General features: G+C 41.8%; 1 protein-coding gene across 1 annotated transcript in view; it reads left to right on the top strand.

The window, feature by feature from the left end:
• The window catches only part of arhgap39 (Rho GTPase activating protein 39), a 169048-nt gene that overhangs the window by 56370 nt on the left and 95037 nt on the right, over positions 1-17641 (top strand). The window contains exons 4-5 of the mRNA XM_075484569.1: positions 3255-3419; positions 4962-5147. Of these exons, the coding sequence (XP_075340684.1) occupies positions 3255-3419; positions 4962-5147 (351 nt within the window). The remainder of the gene's footprint in view (positions 1-3254; positions 3420-4961; positions 5148-17641) is intronic.

Here is a 17641-nt window from a genome sequence, read left to right as displayed (position 1 = left end):
CTTTGATTGATACAATAACTGATCAAAAATAATGGAAGAAACTTCCAAATAAATTCAATTCTATTGAAGCAACAGATAGATTTACTAGATTTACTTTAATGGTAAGAGTCCAAATTTAGATTACATAATTCTATGAATAATTTTCAGATATTCATTCGACTCTGTTTGGCTTACAGTACTATCCAGGGCCGCTGACAGGTTTGGCTGGGCCCGGGACAAAATCCCCCCCCGTAGCAACCCACCCACACCCACCTCTACTTTCCCAGTCTCTCCTACCCTTAGGGCTGATTCTTACTCGGCGCAACCTCGCTCTTACTAGCTGGTCGCAAATGGCGCAAACGGTCACGTGACCCAAAATTCCGCCACGCCCCCCGTCGCAAGCTAGAAAATCCTCGCGCGGCACAAGGGCGCGCACACAACTTTTTTTCTGACTTCGCGCGCGCTCAACCGGAAACAGCTGACCAAGAAAAAGAAAAAATGAACACTGCAGAGACCGCGGTGACCGAGAGGGTGCGCCTCCTCTGCTGAACTTTCTGAGAATGTTCGGGGAACAAGGCGGAGCCCATTCATCTGGCGAGTGTCAAGTTAAATCAGTCTAAATGAAAGGCTACCCCAAAACGTCACGTTTATAACCCATTCGTTACATTCAACTCTATCTAAATGGCAATTTCACACGTTGCCATGTCTATACTGGCTTATTTTAAACAACATAAGGTTAAACCAGAGCCGCGATACACTGGCTGTCATTCAGCTGACCGGGGATGATTCTCAAATCAATTCAGCCTGATTGGCGTGCGTGCCTGAAACATTTGGACATATTTGCGGACTAATGCGCATATTCCTAGATTCAATTAGATATAGGCCTATGAAACACAGTGTAATTAAACCGTTGTGGTTATGAAATGATTCAATGCTCTCTCTGTCTGATATTGAGTTCCGTGTGACTTGCTATCCCCTCATGTGGTGCTAATATGATTGGCACGCCGCCTGTGCCTGGTGTTACTTCACGGGGCTGGGAAAAGTTGGCCGTGTCTTACCTGGCTCTGCTGCACAGCTGCCTGTACTGGTACCTGCTGCATCATCTGAGTCTTTTGTGAAATATTTGTGTAGAGAACCCCTCTTGGCTTCTTCATTTTTTTTTCGCCCTTCTTTTCTTTTCTTTTCTGCGCTCCTGATTTGTGCATTTCGACTAACGCGCAATGACCGCTTATGGTCTATTGATGTTGTTTTTTTTCTTCTCCGTAATCAAAGACAAAACCATTTTTGGAATAGGGGTGATAGGGGGTTATTGGCCCTTTTTTTAAGGGCAATGAAGGCAAACGATCCAAAAGTAATTTATTAAATGCAAATAAAGCACTTTTCTTCCCCAAATCAACACATTTTGAAGGAAACATACAATAATTAATCGCAACTTCATGGGGGCCCAGTTATGCCCCCCCCCCCCCCCCCAATTCCTGGGCCCGGGACAAAATACCCGTTTGTCCCCCCCTATCGGCGGGTCTGGTACTATCTGTAACTTATGAAAATTAAAGAGTTTGCTATACAGTGAAAAAATTTTGATAGAGAAGTGGAGGAAGAGGTAGGAGGGCTGTATGCTGGGTTTGGAACCTGGCATCATCGAGCATCTTTAGCCTCTGTACATGGGGCACCCACCCAATCAGTTGAGCTACCCAGTGCTCCAGAGTTGAATCTGAAAGACAATATGTAAATTAGCTTATTAGCTAACTCTGGTACTAGAACTGTCTTGTACATGGCCCCTGTCAAATAAGCTAATAAACTAAACTAATATCAGTTCATCAGTCTAATAATTTGGTACAAAGCATGATGTGTTTGAAGTACTTTCTTCAACTTTACCCCTCCTATGCAATATCTGTTTGCAATAGAGTGACATCATTGAAAAGTCTGTGTTCAAACTACTAAAGTATTTCCTGCTCCATCTTTTGTCAACTGATAACTGTTTATTGGGGGCCCAGAAGCGAAGCACCCATTGTGTTAGTAGCTTTTCCTATTATTATTGATCCGTTTCTACTGCAATTGAAGGCTATGGCAGCCCCTAGAACGCTATGGTAAAAATTTGTGAAATTTGGTACACATATTCAGCACAGTGCCAAATTCAATCTCAAGAATTTTCATGCCCCAACAGTGTACTCTCTAGCGCCACCCAACGCGTCAAAGTTCAAAGTGCATTCAGCTGCATAACTTTGGACTCCTTGGTCCAAATTTCACAAATGAGGCTATTGTTTGAATCCTTGGAACAAGACGAGTCCAACGTAATTTTCCATCTGATTAGATTTTCCGCCATTTTGAATTTTATCAAAAACCTTCAAAAAGCATTTCAGGTCACTCAGATTGTACGATTTTCACGGGACTTTGCACATAGTATCTTCAGACCAAGCCGCACAAAAGTTCCGTTTGCCCGTACCAGGCAATCAAACTCGGCGGCGACGACGCCAAACATGAAGTGAGGCCATATCTCGGCAACCGTTTGATCTTTTGACCTCAAACTTCTAATGAAGACTAATGACCAATACTGTGAGAGGCCCAAGAATTATGGTGACCTTTGTCCCCTAGGGGGCGCTATATGTAGCACAAATGCATTTTTACTCATATCTTTGGACCCGTTGGTCCAAATTTAAAAAATGAGGTAGCGTTGTAATCCCTGGATGCAGACGACGTCATCGCACCCCATGATGTCATTTGCGCCATTTTTAATTTTATCAAAAACCTTCAAAAAGCATTTCAGGTCACACAGATTGTCCAAATTCCGCGAAACTTGACACATAGAATCTTCAGACTGAGCCGCACAAAAGTTATCATGTGGATTTTTTTATTTCACTTCTGTTTGCTTACAGCAGCCAATCCAACTGTGCGCCGACGCGCAATTAGGAAGTGAGGCCGTATCTCTGCGATGCATTGATGTAACCATGCCAAACTTGGTGCATGGACTCATAACGCCTTCTTGAGCAGCCATAGCCTTGCCTATTCTGCTATGCTTCTAGGCCCTTCCCCCATCGCTCCTTGCAACTATATTTTCAGTTGTCATTTCCATTAACACACTCAGGAATAGATTAACTGTTTTTGGTGATGGAATAACTGTGTGGGTAATTGGCATACAGCTCTCCCTGAGTGGCAAATAAACTTTCAGCTCTCAACATTCAGTATTCCGCAACAGCAGCACAGAGATAATTTGATTTATTTATTTATTTATTTTAAAATCTTTCCTGTCTCCCTCTCAATTTTTCTTTACCAATCAGTCAGAGGATCTTGGCGCTTGTGCACAGTTTGAAGCCAGTCGAAATGCCAGGAATATGATGCCAAGTGCAAGCTGTGGCATTTTCCCAGAATTCAGCTTGAGAAAGCCTTCTTCAGAGACTGATATTGAGAACTGGGCATCCAAGCATTTCAACAAACACACACAGGTACTACACAAAGAAAAAACACCCATCTCTTGTTTGTGATTCCAAAGCTGCCTATTTCACTGGTATTCTATCTTTTACACAGTGCAAATTCATATGTCTTACTTTCTGTCTTCCACAGTGTTGTCTAATTGGTTTGCATGTAAAGGTACAACAGTGAAGGACATGTTAATTTTCCCTTCATCTGAAAACTTAAGCTATTGACTTTCAGTGTGATGCAGTTGGTATGATTATTAGCAATGTGTAATTAATTTAGTTCCTTGTATATTAGCAACCAATAATTGAAATAAGAAAAAACTGTCATCAAATGAAAATGTCATAGTTGATGTCACCCTTTTAGTTAGAAAACCAAAAATGATTGAGTAGTTTCGATTTATTACATGTCAGATTAGCTGTTTAAAAGATAACACATGAGCTGAGTTTGACCTGTCATACTGGGCCAATGAAACAAAATTATTATTTAAAAAACAAGAAAAAAGCACAAGGTTCCCTAGAAGATACTCTTACATGGCAAGCAGCTTTAGCAAACAAGTTGAGCTACAGAGAAATTAAGTTCAATTCAATTCAGTTTTATTTATATAGTGCCAAATTACAACAAATGTCATATCAAGGCACTTCAATAATACAGTCCAAGCGAAAGTCGTGTGGGAGAACTTGGGGAGGTTCAACACCTGACGAGCAGCAGCTTTCTGAACCAGCTCCAGAGGTCTGATGGCAGAAGCCGGGGCGCCAGCAAGGAGGGAGTTGCAGTAGTCCAGGCGGGAGATGACAAGAGCCTGGATGAGCACCTGTGCTGCCTTGTCGGTGAGGAAGGAGCGAATCCTCCGGATGTTGTAGAGGAGGAATCGGCAGGAACAGGTCACTGATGCGATGTTTGACGAGAATGACAGTTGGTCGTCCAGGGTCACACCCAGATTCCTCGCGGGCCGAGTTGACGTCACCACAGAGTCATCCATGGTGATGGCCAGGTCTCTGAATGGGCAGCCCTTCCCCGGGAGAAACACCAGCTCAGTCTTGTCCAGGTTGAGCTTAAGGTGGTGCATCGACATCCACCCCGAGATGTCTGCCAGGCACGCAGCAATGCGTGCTTCCACTTGGGTGTCAGAAGGGGGAAAAGACAGAATCAGCTGGGTGTCGTCTGCATAGCAGTGGTAGGAAAAGTTATGGGAGTGGATGACAGAACCAAGAGATGATGTGTAGAGGGAGAAAAGAAGAGGACCCAAGACTGAACCTTGGGGAACCCCAGTGGTGAGCCTACGTGGCTTCGACACACTCAAATTACATAATCATCCAATAATCCATTCAGTATGATTGTTTATATAATGGCATTTTGTCTACATAGAGAAACTGAGAGATCACATTGAATCTTGAGTTTGATTAAATCTCCTGCCCTTAGCATGCACAAAATGATGGATATACTTCTTCCAATTTCAAAATATGTGTGTAAATGTCCTTAAATCTACTAGACAAATAATGTTGAATACAACAGAGGGTTATGCCAGTTTAACCTCTCTTTGTTTGTTCATCCCTTGGCTGTTCTCACAGGGCTTGTTTAGAAGGAAGGTGTCAATTGCCAACATGCTGGCCTGGAGCAGTGAGCCCATCAAAAAACCAATGATTGTAACCTCAGACCGCGCGGTGAAGAAGGAGGCTGTGGACATCTTTAAGCTCATTCAGACATACATGGGAGATCGTCGCACCAAGGCTGACCCCATTTCTGTGGCTCTGGAGGTGTGTGAACAGCATGCATCGCTGTTCTGTCATAGTTTGTTGACATTTTCTTGTACTCAGATGCCATTATTCTCACTGTAGAAAACTACTTCATGTCTCACCTTTACAGCGGTTTTATTTTGCAATGATTTCCTTGGTTTTAATCTCAAACATAATTTGAAAAATGCTAGACATTTGAAGAATTCGACAAAAGTATTTAATGAACCAGAGTCTTAAGAGTGTATCTTGAGGTAAAGCATTTGTGGCTAACATGGAATGAATGATTTAGCCAGAAGCTTGCAAAGACTGAGGAAGGAGTCAAGACAGACGATTTAGATGGAATTATTAATTATTAAATTCAATTCAGTTTATTTATATAGCGCCAAATTAAAACAAATGTCATCTCAAGGCACTTGAATAATATAGTCCAATTCAAGCCAATTGGAGTTCAATTCATTGTAATCATAATTAATTTCAAAATAATCCAAGTCATTCGTATAGAGCCAATTCAAAAACATTGCACCGAAACTTGTCTTAAGTCCAATCTCCCCTCCTGAGCGTGCCTGAGGCGACTGTAGAGGGAAACGACTCCCTTTGAACAGGAAGAAACCTCTGGCAGAACCAGAACCAGGAAGGGTGGCCATCCGCCTCCACCAGCTGGGGTTTGAGAGGACAGAAAAGAGGGGACAACAAACACCGTAATGATACTCCAAGTTGGTTGGTTTTACTTCTTAGGGATATTCGGCTTTTGGATGAAATTTCAGGATGAACCTAAAATGCATTATAACCTTTACAGGTGAACTTAATGTGACCTTCTGTAAACTTTTGAATGTAGATGTCCAACGGTTCAATGTTTCAGTACTTTTTGCACAAGTTGCTGTTCTCTAACGAGGAGCTTAACGGCAAAATTCCCAACAGGTGTTTGATCCATGAATCGACCAACAAATTTAGAATTGGCATTTAAACGGTCCTCCTCATCATGCTGTTCACATTTTGACATCATGAGACCAAGACGACACCTAACAATTGATCAACAGTACCTCGCTGTGAGGCTTTAAACAGGATGTTCTCAGAAGGATGTGGCCACTGTGCTTAGAGCGTCACAGAGTGTCAGCAGGTTGCAACAGAGAGACTGGAAGAGTCACAGAAAGGCATAGAAGTGGACGTCCTTTGGCCACATCCCACAGTGATGACCGCTTCATTGTGAACAGTGCCCTGAGGACCCAGATGATGAATGCCACTCAACTCCAGGCACATTTAAGGGAGGTGAGAGGCACCCCAGTGTCACGTCAGATCATTTGAAATCATTTACATCAGCGTGGTCTGCGTGTTAGACGACCTGCAAGAGTACCTGACCACACCACCAGGGACAGGTGTCATCGTCTTGCATGGGCCAGGGAGCATTTACGCTGGACGAGGGACCAGTGGGACTCAGTGTTGTTCTCTGATGAAAGTCGATTCACGTTGAGCAGAAATTATGGCCGCCAGTGATGTTGGAGACGTCAAGGAGAGCACTGTGCATCAGCCACTGTTATCACCAGATGAGCCTTTGGTGGTGGTGGTGTTACAGTGTGGGCACGTGTGTCTAGTCAGTACAGAACTGCACGCACGTTGTGAATGGTACAGTGACAAGCCCATACTACCTGAGTAACATCATTAATCCAGTCATTGTGCCCCTGCATGAACCCTAATTTCATCTTCATGGACGACAATGCTCGAGCTCATCGAGGTCACATCATTAGGGAAAGGCTGCTGGAGACTGGGGTACCTCAAATGGAGTGGCCTGCACTTTCTCCAGACCTGAATCCCAAAGAAAACCTCTGGGATCAGCTGAGTCTCTGTGTAGAGGCTCATAACTCCAGAACCTCAATGACCTGAGGACCGCCCTTCAAGAAGAATGGGATGCCATGCCTCAGCAGACACTAAATCAACTTGTGAACAGCGTGAGACGTCGTTGTCAAGCTGTAATTGATGCTCAACCATGCATGTCAAGTTATTGAGACACTGACATTTTTTGTTGTGGTCACCTATGGTCACGAGCTGTTGATAGTGACCGAAAAAATGAGATCGCGAATACAAGCGGCCGAAATGAGTTTCCTCCGCAGGGTGTCTGGGCTCTCCCTTAGAGATAGGGTGAGAAGCTCGGTTATCCGGGAGGGGCTCAGAGTAGAACCGCTGCTCCTCCGTATCGAGAGGAGTCAGATGAGATGGCTCGGGCATCTGGTTAGAATGCCTCCTGGACGCCTCCCCGTCGCCGCCATATTGCTAGCAGAGTCATTTGGACCAGAGGTCTGTCAAACAAGCGCAAGTTGCCGGGAGCATCGGTTTTTCTGGATAAAAATCACAATTGTCTTACATTTTGCAACCGATTTCACTGAGTCGTTTTTACATTCAAGGGTGTATGATCTACATGGAGTACCCCCCAAAAGATTTGTCTCAATGTTTGAATCTTTGAATCTCGCTAATTAGGCTCTAACCTCCATAGTAGACACATGTGCATATGTCTATGATAATCGCTGATAGACGCTCACTATTCTTGTACTCCCACTGCTCGTGCACCAATCTAAACTATCGAAATGGTGCTTCTTTAGCTACTACGTGTTGACCATCATTAAGAGAAATAGCCTACAAATCAAATAGTGAGACACTGGCAGTCAGTCTGTTTTTTATAGTTGCGTTTCAAATATGTGCATTGAGCAGTGCAATTGACAATAAACAGTCATTTGACAAACCAACATTACAAAAAAGACAACGGTGAACAAACATCAAAACAGCTGCAGCTTTCTATATTTCTTTGGCAGTAAAGTATACATATCTCAAAATATTTAAATAGTCTAATATAAATACCATAATATATAATATGATATAATGACTATAGTATTATGTGTGATGGAATAACATATGTATGATATATATATATATATATATATATATATATATATATACACACACATATACATACAATATAATTTAATATATAATTAAATTATATTTAAATGATAATATAATTTATCATTTAAATATAGGTATATATATATATATAATCATGCTCATAAGATTTTCACATCTAAGCAACAGTGCAATTGACAATAAAAAGTCATTTCACAAACAAAAACTTCTGATACAGAAGACAAATGTAAACAAACATCAAAACAAAACCTGCTGCTATTATAAATACCATAATATTTCAATAGTTTAATTCTAATACACATATAGTAATATAAAATATAATATAATAATTTAATATAATTTAAATATGTATGTATATATTTGTATATATAAGCTTGTGTCTAGGCTTGTATCTTGGAGCTAGAACCCTTTAAAAAGTATAGTTTTGCTAAGCCTTTTTCGGCTGTTGCTACTCTGTAATTTCAGTGTACTGAGTTTGGCTATGGGGTGCAGCCTGAGTTTGTGAAATGTGGACACAACCAATGACAACAGTGAAAAGTGGTGGTTGTCTTTACCAAACTGTGTGTCCTGAATGTGCTCCTTGAGCAGAAACACATCATCCGAGCCAATTTCAGCCCGGACAAACTGCTCTATAACCGACACACTGACACAGCCCGGCGATTGAACCTCTCTGCTGACCCCACCACCTTCACTGTTCCTTCTGAAGGAATCATCAGCCCTCCTCTGTTTTTCAAAGTCAGCAAGTGGTAGCTCTGGTCAAATGATGCCCGCGCAGCATCTGTCACCCGGCTAGCACGGCACACACCACAGGACAGCTTTCGTAAAATCTGCCGCACCACAAACCCTGTGATGTAAACCAGTGCGTTTTCCACCAGGCCACCAAAGCGGGTTGGGAGGTAGCTTTGGTCACATATCAGAGCAGATACATTCACAAAAGGCGATTGAAGCTCTTCCATCTCAGAGGCAGAGGACATCTCAACCGCCGACAGGGACACGATCTCATCCTGAGGTGCCACGTTCCCTGAAGCGCTCGGAGAGACACCGCATCGGACCATGAGGCGGCGGAAGATGCCCTGGAATTGTTGTTCCAGCCCCCTAAGAAACAAACACACACGACACTTAATACAGATATTTGCTCTTTTCAGACATCAAGGACTTTTTTGGAAAGGCAATTTAATCTAGAAACTTCTGAGATCCTTACCTGATGCCCTGATCGAATTGAAAAGGAGCTCCAAGTGATCCTGGCTGAACCTGTACGTGCAGATGTCTCAGGTAGGTATATGCCTTTGGCCCATGCAGGTGGAGAGTGAGGGCAAACTCTCTGCTCCTTACTGTATTCATGGCCCTGTTTTGATAGGAGGCCTAATGGAAGATCTGAAATGCAGATAGCACAGAGTAATTAGTAAGTGCCTGAAAGAGTATGCTGTTCTGCAATGAATTCCCTTATGATAACAGCCATAATGTGTTTATTCCGACACAAAGGGGAGGTCTAGCTTGAACAGGCTATGGCTAGGTACCATATGAATGCTAATATGTAACCATCTTGTTGTGGCTGTGGACAAAAGGCAACAATCAGAGTCTAATTGCTCTATCTTCAAGACACAAAATAGCCAGGAACCATTGCTGACAGGTGTTTATGGTCGATGTTTAGAGCCATCAGTCATGGTTCCTGGCTTTTCTGTGTCTTTAAGCTAGAGCTATTAGACTCTGATTGTTGGCTTTTGTCTGTGCCAGATGCTATTCAAACTATGAATGGGGGCATATTATAGACATTGTCAGGTATTTGGAGTTTAGGTCTGATACATGAAATTCAATGTTACCTGAGTATAACTCAAGCCTCTCTTTCAGCTCTTCATTTATGAGGTCCTTCCCCCTAAGATCCTCCAGAAGACACCGCACTGTTTTCTTTGCCCTCTGTTCTCGGGCCTTTGTGTTCGCCATCTCTTTCTCTAGACTCTCCACCCTAGCCAAGGCTTCACTGAGTCTAGTCTTTAGTAAAGTGGGAGACGGAGGCAATACATAGGTGTGTTCCTAGTAGAGAGAAGGAAGAAAATGTAAGTAATGTTCATGATGCCATGATGCTCACCGCTGTTTGGGGCATAGCTAGTATGAATACTCACAAGGTAGGTAGGTAAAGGTTCAGTGTCTCGCTGAGAACAGTCAATTAACAGGCTCACTTCAGCCTTCCTTGAGGCTTGTGTAGTCCTGGTTGCCACTTTCTAAAATAGAAGAACAAAATACTTTAAAACAACTTGAACAGGTGTAAGTCATTCATTCATCATTCATTGTCATTAAAAAAAACACACAAAATAAAATAATTTTCAGCAAGCTTAGTGATTCACCTACTCTTTTGAGATGAGTTGAAACTGAACACTGATGGTATAGTTCCATCCCTGAGCCTGACAGCCTGTCCTGTCCTGTCGAAATGCTCTGGCTGAAAGTGTTGACTACAGAGCATGGACCTTTCAGTGGCGGAAAAGTTTTCCCTTTTCACAGCAACTTCCCACTGCCTCCTCATCAGCTTCTCTTTGGGAAACCTTAAAAGGGTGAGAAAGGGTAGCTAGCCAGTCAGTCAGATTCATAATACAGGTGCATCTAAAAAACGCAAATACTTGCTTTTCTGCCGAGTGACTGACATGCAGGTGCATCTCAAAAGAGATGCATTTTTTTCGTAGTTTCATTCATTAAGTGACACCTTCATATATAGTAGAACCATTACACAAACAGTGGCATGTTTCAAGCCTTTTTTGTTTTAATTTGGTCACTTTTTGAAACAAATAACAGAACAAATTAACCTGACTAGGATACTCTATTCTGAGATGCACTTGTCGCTCAGCCGAAACACGTTTTTTCCGTCGCAACCATAAATGCTATATAAATACATTATACATACATTGTAATTACTGACAAGCAAGCAACGGTAGATTACACATATACCCTATATTTCTCGCCAATAATATCCTCTGTTGACGAACGATATAATAACGTTAGTCTCTATGTCCATTTCACGTTTCATGTTAGTCTGATTCTAGTGGCACCTAACTGTTATTAGCTCTCAACATTATACATACTTTATGAAACATAACATACTTTTATAATGGCAAAATAGGAATACAAACAATTGTTCAGTCTTACTTGTGAAAGGTAATTCCTCGCGATCTTGATTCTAGCGTTCTGATGGTAGAGCATCCCCATGCTGAGCAGGACGTAGGCATCTTGACGCAAATGACCGCAAATGACTCCGCTAGCAAGATGGCGGCAACATTTAACGCGACCCAGAGGCGAAAGGGGCGTCTACCTATATTATGTCTATGGTTCCGGGCCCGTCCCACTGGGAGGAGGCCCCGGGGAAGACCCAGGACACGTTGGAGAGACTATGTTTCTCGGCTGGCCTGGGAACGCCTCGGGGTCCCCCCAGAAGAGCTGGAGGAAGTGGCCGGGGACAGGGACGCCTGGGTTTCTTTGCTCAAGCTGCTGCCCCCGCGACCCGATCCCTGGACAAGCGGAAGATGATGGATGGATGGATGGATGTTGTGGTATACCCACAACTGTTGTTGGCTTTTGTTTCAATAATTTATTTGAGATGAGGAAATCACCAGGGCATGCTTCTGCTTAAATGCCTTACTTTCATGATATAATATCACTGTAGTGTGAACTTGTTACATTTTCAATAAATTTCACCCGAAAGCCGAATATTCCGAACTTTTTGAGTATGGAATAAGTGTGAGTGATGAAGTTGCTGCTCGACATGGTGTCCAGTGAAGGAAAAGGCAGTGGGTAGGCAGCATGATATGTCTGCAAACAATTCCAGCCAATCAAATAGGCTTAAAGTGTTCGTGAGGTGAGGCTAGTATGGATTATATCTTTTTGTTGCTTTACTTTTTGTTGAATTTTGAAATGACAGATACACATTTGACAGTTAAGCACAAGAGCTCATCACCTACATATTTCCATGTGTGATGCATGTACACTTTATATATCTGAGGATTGTTTTATAAAATCAACAAACAAAACAAAACAAAAAATTAAAAATAACAACGATAATAAAAGAATAATAAAACAAGGAGCCTTAAATTCTTGTGCATATGGTGCCAGACGTCCCTTGTATTAGAAATGATTGGATCTGGCCAATTTATTTAATTCTTCCTCCAAGTTTACCCACAGAGGTCTTTTCTTTTTATTTGAAAGTAGTGATGCAATCTGGGCCCCTATAAATGCTTCCTGATAAAGACTCATATTGGGAAATTTCATACCCCCACATTCTACTTTAGCTTGTAGTCTTGCAAATTTGATCCTCGCCCTTTTTCCAGCCCAAATAAATTGATTAAACATTTTATCTATGGATTTGAAAATGTCTCTCCGGGTACTCCGGCTTCCTCCCACCGTCCAAAAACATGCATGTTAGGTTAATTGGTGTCTCTAAAGAAATTGTACTTAGGAGTGAGTGTGAGCGTGTGTGTGTCGTTTGGTGGTCTCATTTGTCTCTGTGTGGCCCTGTGATGGACTAGCAAACCTGTCCAGGGTGTACCCTGCCTCCCTCCCGATGACTGCTGGGATAGGCTCCAGCCCCCCCGCGACCCGACCAACGGATTAAGTGGGTATAGAAAATGGATGGATGGATTTGAAAATGGTCACTGGTACATTTAAAGATAGAATACTTAAAAGGTAGTTCAGCCTTGGAACTATAATCATTTTTATAGCTTGGATCCTCCCCAATAATGATAATTGAAATTTATCCCATCCCTTGAGCATAAATTGTATTTTTGCGAAGGCTTGGTTGAAGTTATCGGATATCATGTTCCCCAGTCCTGGGTTCAAAAGTATCCCCAGGTATTTTCAATTTTTGGCTATCCACTTAAAGTTCCAGTTTTGAAAGTGACTTTTATGACAACTTTTAGAGAGTGGCATCACTTCAGATTTGGTCCAATTGATCATGTATCCTGATATGGAAGAAAATGAATTGGCAATATCCAAAAAATTTTTGACTTTTGAGGGTCTGACACCAAAGCCAAAATGTCATCTGCAAAAATCAATGATTTTTTTTCTTGTCCACACATTGTGATTCCTGTGACTGATTTGTTTTTTCTTATGACTTCTGCAATGGGTTCCAGTGCAATAATAAACAAGAGTGGTGAAAGCGGGTCTCCCTGCTTTGTTCCACATCCAGCCAAGAATGCCTCCGACCTCAGACCATTAGTCATCATCATAGATTTAGATTGGCTATATATGAGCTTCATGATATTTTGAAGACCCAGCCCGAAACCAAATTGTTCTAAAACAAAGATGAGATAACTCCAGCTAACACAGTCAAATGCTTTGTCAGCTTCCAGAGACAAAGCAGCTGTTGAAGTATCTGAGTCCTTGACTTTCCAGATTAAATGAAGCAGATGTCTGAGACTATCTGAAGAGGTCCTGCTCTTCACAAACCCCAGCTGATCTGGGTGTATTATTGAAATGATTACATTGTTCACCGTGCTCGCAAATTATTTTGTGAAGAGCTTTCCATGACAGCATAGTAAACTAATTAGTAATAGTTAGCTTCTAGTTAGGGTTACTATTAACTAATAGTAAACTAAACTAGAAGCCTGTAGCTTCCACATTCATTGGGGTCTTTACCCTTTTTCAGTATAAGGGTGATTATCGACTCTGTAATTGAAAGTGGGAGTTGCCCCATATCAATAGCCAAATTAAATGTTTATAGGACCTCAGGACCAAGATCTTCTCCAAATTCACTTGGTATCACATCAATACCTGGGGTTTTGCCCGTAGACAGTGAATTGATTATTTTATTCACCTCAAGTGTTATCGAGCGCTCGAGATACCACTTCTCTTCTACAGAAAGTTTAGGGAGATTTAGATGTTCAAAGAATTTTTTTGCTTTGTCTTAGTCTAACTCGCCCTCTGACCTGTAAAGGTCTTCATAAAACTGTTTAAACATGGTATTAATTTATTTTTGATTAGTAATAGGAGCCCCATTTTTGTCTCGAATTGCACCTATTTGACCAGCAGCTTCTCTGGTTTTCAGCTGACATTTCATTTTTGCTTCAGTCTATACAGAAAATATTCTGCTTTTTTTGTAAGAATGATATTTAGTTTATATTTAGCTTTGACTAAATTGGTGAGGCAGACATCATTAGGTTTTTCCCAGAATTCCCTATCTAGCTTTTTAATTTTTTTTATTCAGTCATTTTTATCCTATCTTGTTTCTTTATTATTGCTGTTTGCTGCATCATGATACCTCATGTGATATAAGATTTAAAAGTATCCCAAACAGTAACCTGAACAGCTGATTTAAAAAAAAAAAGAGAAGACATTTTTTTTTATCTGTTCTTTAAGTTTAACACACAGATCCTCATTCTGTAACGCACTCGTGTTCATTCGCCATCCTTTATATCTTTCTTGTGCCTCACTGAAGGTAACAACCAGGTCACCTAGAGCGTGATCAGTCATGGCTATTATACCAATATTGCAAGTGGCAGTGTTTTCAACCAGAGCATGTGAGATAAGGTAAAGATCAACACGCGAATAAACTGAGTGTCTATGTGAAAAAAATGTATATTCCCAGGCATCTGGATTTAAAAGTCTTCAAATATCATGTAGTCCTGTATCTTTACATAAAGACGTGATGGCTCCCTGAGTCTTGGATGGCCGAATGATACTACGGCCAGATCTATCTAGGAACACATCAAGTATTTGATTATAATCCCCACCCAGAATCACTGGAAAATCACCAAATCCAATGTAATCTTCTTAAGTTGTAAAAAGAAAACTGGATCTTCAATGTTAGGTTAAGTTAAGTTAAGTTGACTTTATTTATACCCGAAGGTAGATTGGTCCTCTGCTTTTAACCCATCCAGGTTGGCACCTGTTGACACACACACACACAGGGTCACACACTCAGAGACAGATGCCAGCCTGGAGCAGTGGGCAGCCATGAAAGCGCCCGGGGAGCATGGGGGTACGGTGCCTTGTTCAAGGGCACCTCAGCCGTGACAAGGAGGTGGACTGACACCCCTCCAGCTATCAGTTCCACCAAGCGAGATTTGGAATCGAACCGCCAACCTTCCGGTTATTGGACGGCCGACTCTAACCACTGAGCCACAGCTGCCCATAGATTGGCATATAGAGTGCCTGCCAGGTTAGCTAAAAGTATAAGTATGCGTCCTTCTTTATCTTGATATTCTTTTTCTACTTTAACATTTATCTTCTTAAAGAATAATATGGATAGACCCCTTGTTTTTTGAGTGAAATTATTGTGATAAGCACATTTGATCCATCTGTCCAGAAGGTGTGTCTCTTGGAGCACATATGAACCCAGACCATTTACATTCCAAGAAGAAATTTTGATCATATTAGATGTCATTGCTGTCTATTTTCATAAAGTTATCTGAGGTATGAATCCTGGACATATTAACTTCAAGTGTTAGTTCGCCATTTTGCACATTAAGCCCTGTTTGGGGGTATTCTGGGATGAGTTAGAGATGTTCTGATCACAATTTGGACATTTGGTGCTGAACGGAGCATTTAGGTATCCACTGCTGCAGCCCCCCCACCTTTGCATTGAGTCAGTGACCACTCAAGCAAACAATCATAAAACGGCATTAAACTTTCGTTTGCAGAGACATGAAACTCACCGTGTGGTCTGTGGTGGACAGCGATACGTTGGCTCGAAAATCACCGCGAAATACGCTTCCAGAGAAGTTATATTACCATTATTGTCCGTCTTCATGTCTGGATGTCTTGCTGCTGCTATTCAACGGTGTCCGGAAAAATAGGTCCACCAAATGCTAAAACAACTGTTAGAAGGCACATTTCGCTGCGATTTTCGGGTCAATTTATTGCTGTCCACCACTGACCACACGGTGAGTTCCATGTCTTTTCAAACGAAAGTTTAATGCCGTTTTATGATTGTTTGCTTGAGTGGTCATTGACTCAATGCAAAGGTGGGGGGGCTGCAGCAGTGGATACCTAAATGCTCCGTTCAGCACCAAATGTCCAAATTGTGATCAGAACATCTATAATTCACCCCAGACTACCTAAAAACAGGGCTTAATGTGCAAAATGGCAAACTAACCCTTTCAGTCACTGATACTTCTGAGCAGCACATATGACATGGGTGGAGAACCTGTGGCTCCTGAGCTGCATACAGCTCTTTGATGGCTCATTTGAGGCTCTTCTATTCATTTCTTTACTATTCAAATATGATTTAAAAAACAGTTCCCCATACTTAATACAATAAAACTAAAGATCCCGTAAGACAATACAAAAATCTGCCACACTCGCTGAATGTAGCACAGATGTAAACGCAGCCTTACACGTGCATAAGCGCAGGTAGACCAACAACAGGATCATCATGGCTGAGTCGGGAAAACGAAAAGCAAAGCGAAAATATGAGGAGGAGAACAGGACATTCTTACCCGAATGGAAAGAGTCATATTTTTTCATGAAAGAAATGGGAGACCGTTTTGCTTACTTTGCCAAACTTCACTGTCTCACTTCAAAGCCTCAAACCTGGAGTGTAATTTTTCCTCTGTCCATCCCAATACAGCGAAGGAATTCCCCAAAGGCGCAATTCGTAAGCACAAGGTAAACAGCTTGAAAAATCAGGCTGAAAAACAGACGAATCTTTTCCACAAATTTACAAAACACTCAGAGACCGTCACATTGGCGTCATATCAGCTGGCATGGAACGTCGCTCGTGCTAAGAGGCTGTACAGTGAAGGGGAATTTGTAAAGACTTGCCTTAAAGATGTTGTTGCTATTCTTGCTCCATAAAATGAAAACTTGAAGCGTTCTGTCTCCGACCTGCAACTGTCATAACATACCATGGAGCAGAGAATATCAGACATTAACATGTCATTGAAGGCACAGTTCTACACAGATCTTGAAAAATGTCGATATTTCAGCATTGCTTTGGATGAATTAACTGCAATAGCTATCGATGGTGCACCAGCTATCTTGGGATCCACAAATGGCCTTGTAGGGTTGTGAAAAGCTGATGATCCTTTCCCAGATTTTTGGACATTCCACTGCATCAACCTTCAAGAGCACCTTGTATCCAAGATGCTTAATATGGAGCACATAATGAAACCTGTGCTAGAAATTGTGAATTTTATTCGCACTCATGCTTTGAAACAGACAGTTCCGAAACTTCATAGCTGATCTTGATGAAGACCTTCCCATTGATCTGAGTCTCCACTGCTCTGTCAGATAGCTTTCAAGATGTAACACGCTTTCTCGTTTTTTTAACTTTTGAAACCAGTATAATTGTTTCTAGAGGAGAAAAAAAAACGGACTATACTGAGCTTCGTGACTCCCAATGGAATTCAGATTTGGGGTTTCTGGTCGACATATTGAGTCATCTGAACAAACTCAATTTAGATCTGCAAGGGAAGTTTAAAATGCTCCCTGATCTGGTGCAAAGTGTTTTTACATTTGTCAACAAACTCAAACTCTTTTCTACCCTTCTTCAAAAGGGAGACCTGAAACAATTTCCATCCATGTTCAAGTCAACTGAAGCAGCCGCTTCAGTATTAGAGGTGAGAACAGCAAGCTATGCAACACTGATTGAAAGTCTGCAGCAAAGCGACCCCAGATCACATTCC

The sequence above is a fragment of the Odontesthes bonariensis genome, chromosome 15 (genome assembly GCF_027942865.1).
Source record: "Odontesthes bonariensis isolate fOdoBon6 chromosome 15, fOdoBon6.hap1, whole genome shotgun sequence".
NCBI lineage: Eukaryota > Metazoa > Chordata > Actinopteri > Atheriniformes > Atherinopsidae > Odontesthes > Odontesthes bonariensis.
This window is presented reverse-complemented; position numbering and strand designations above follow the sequence as displayed.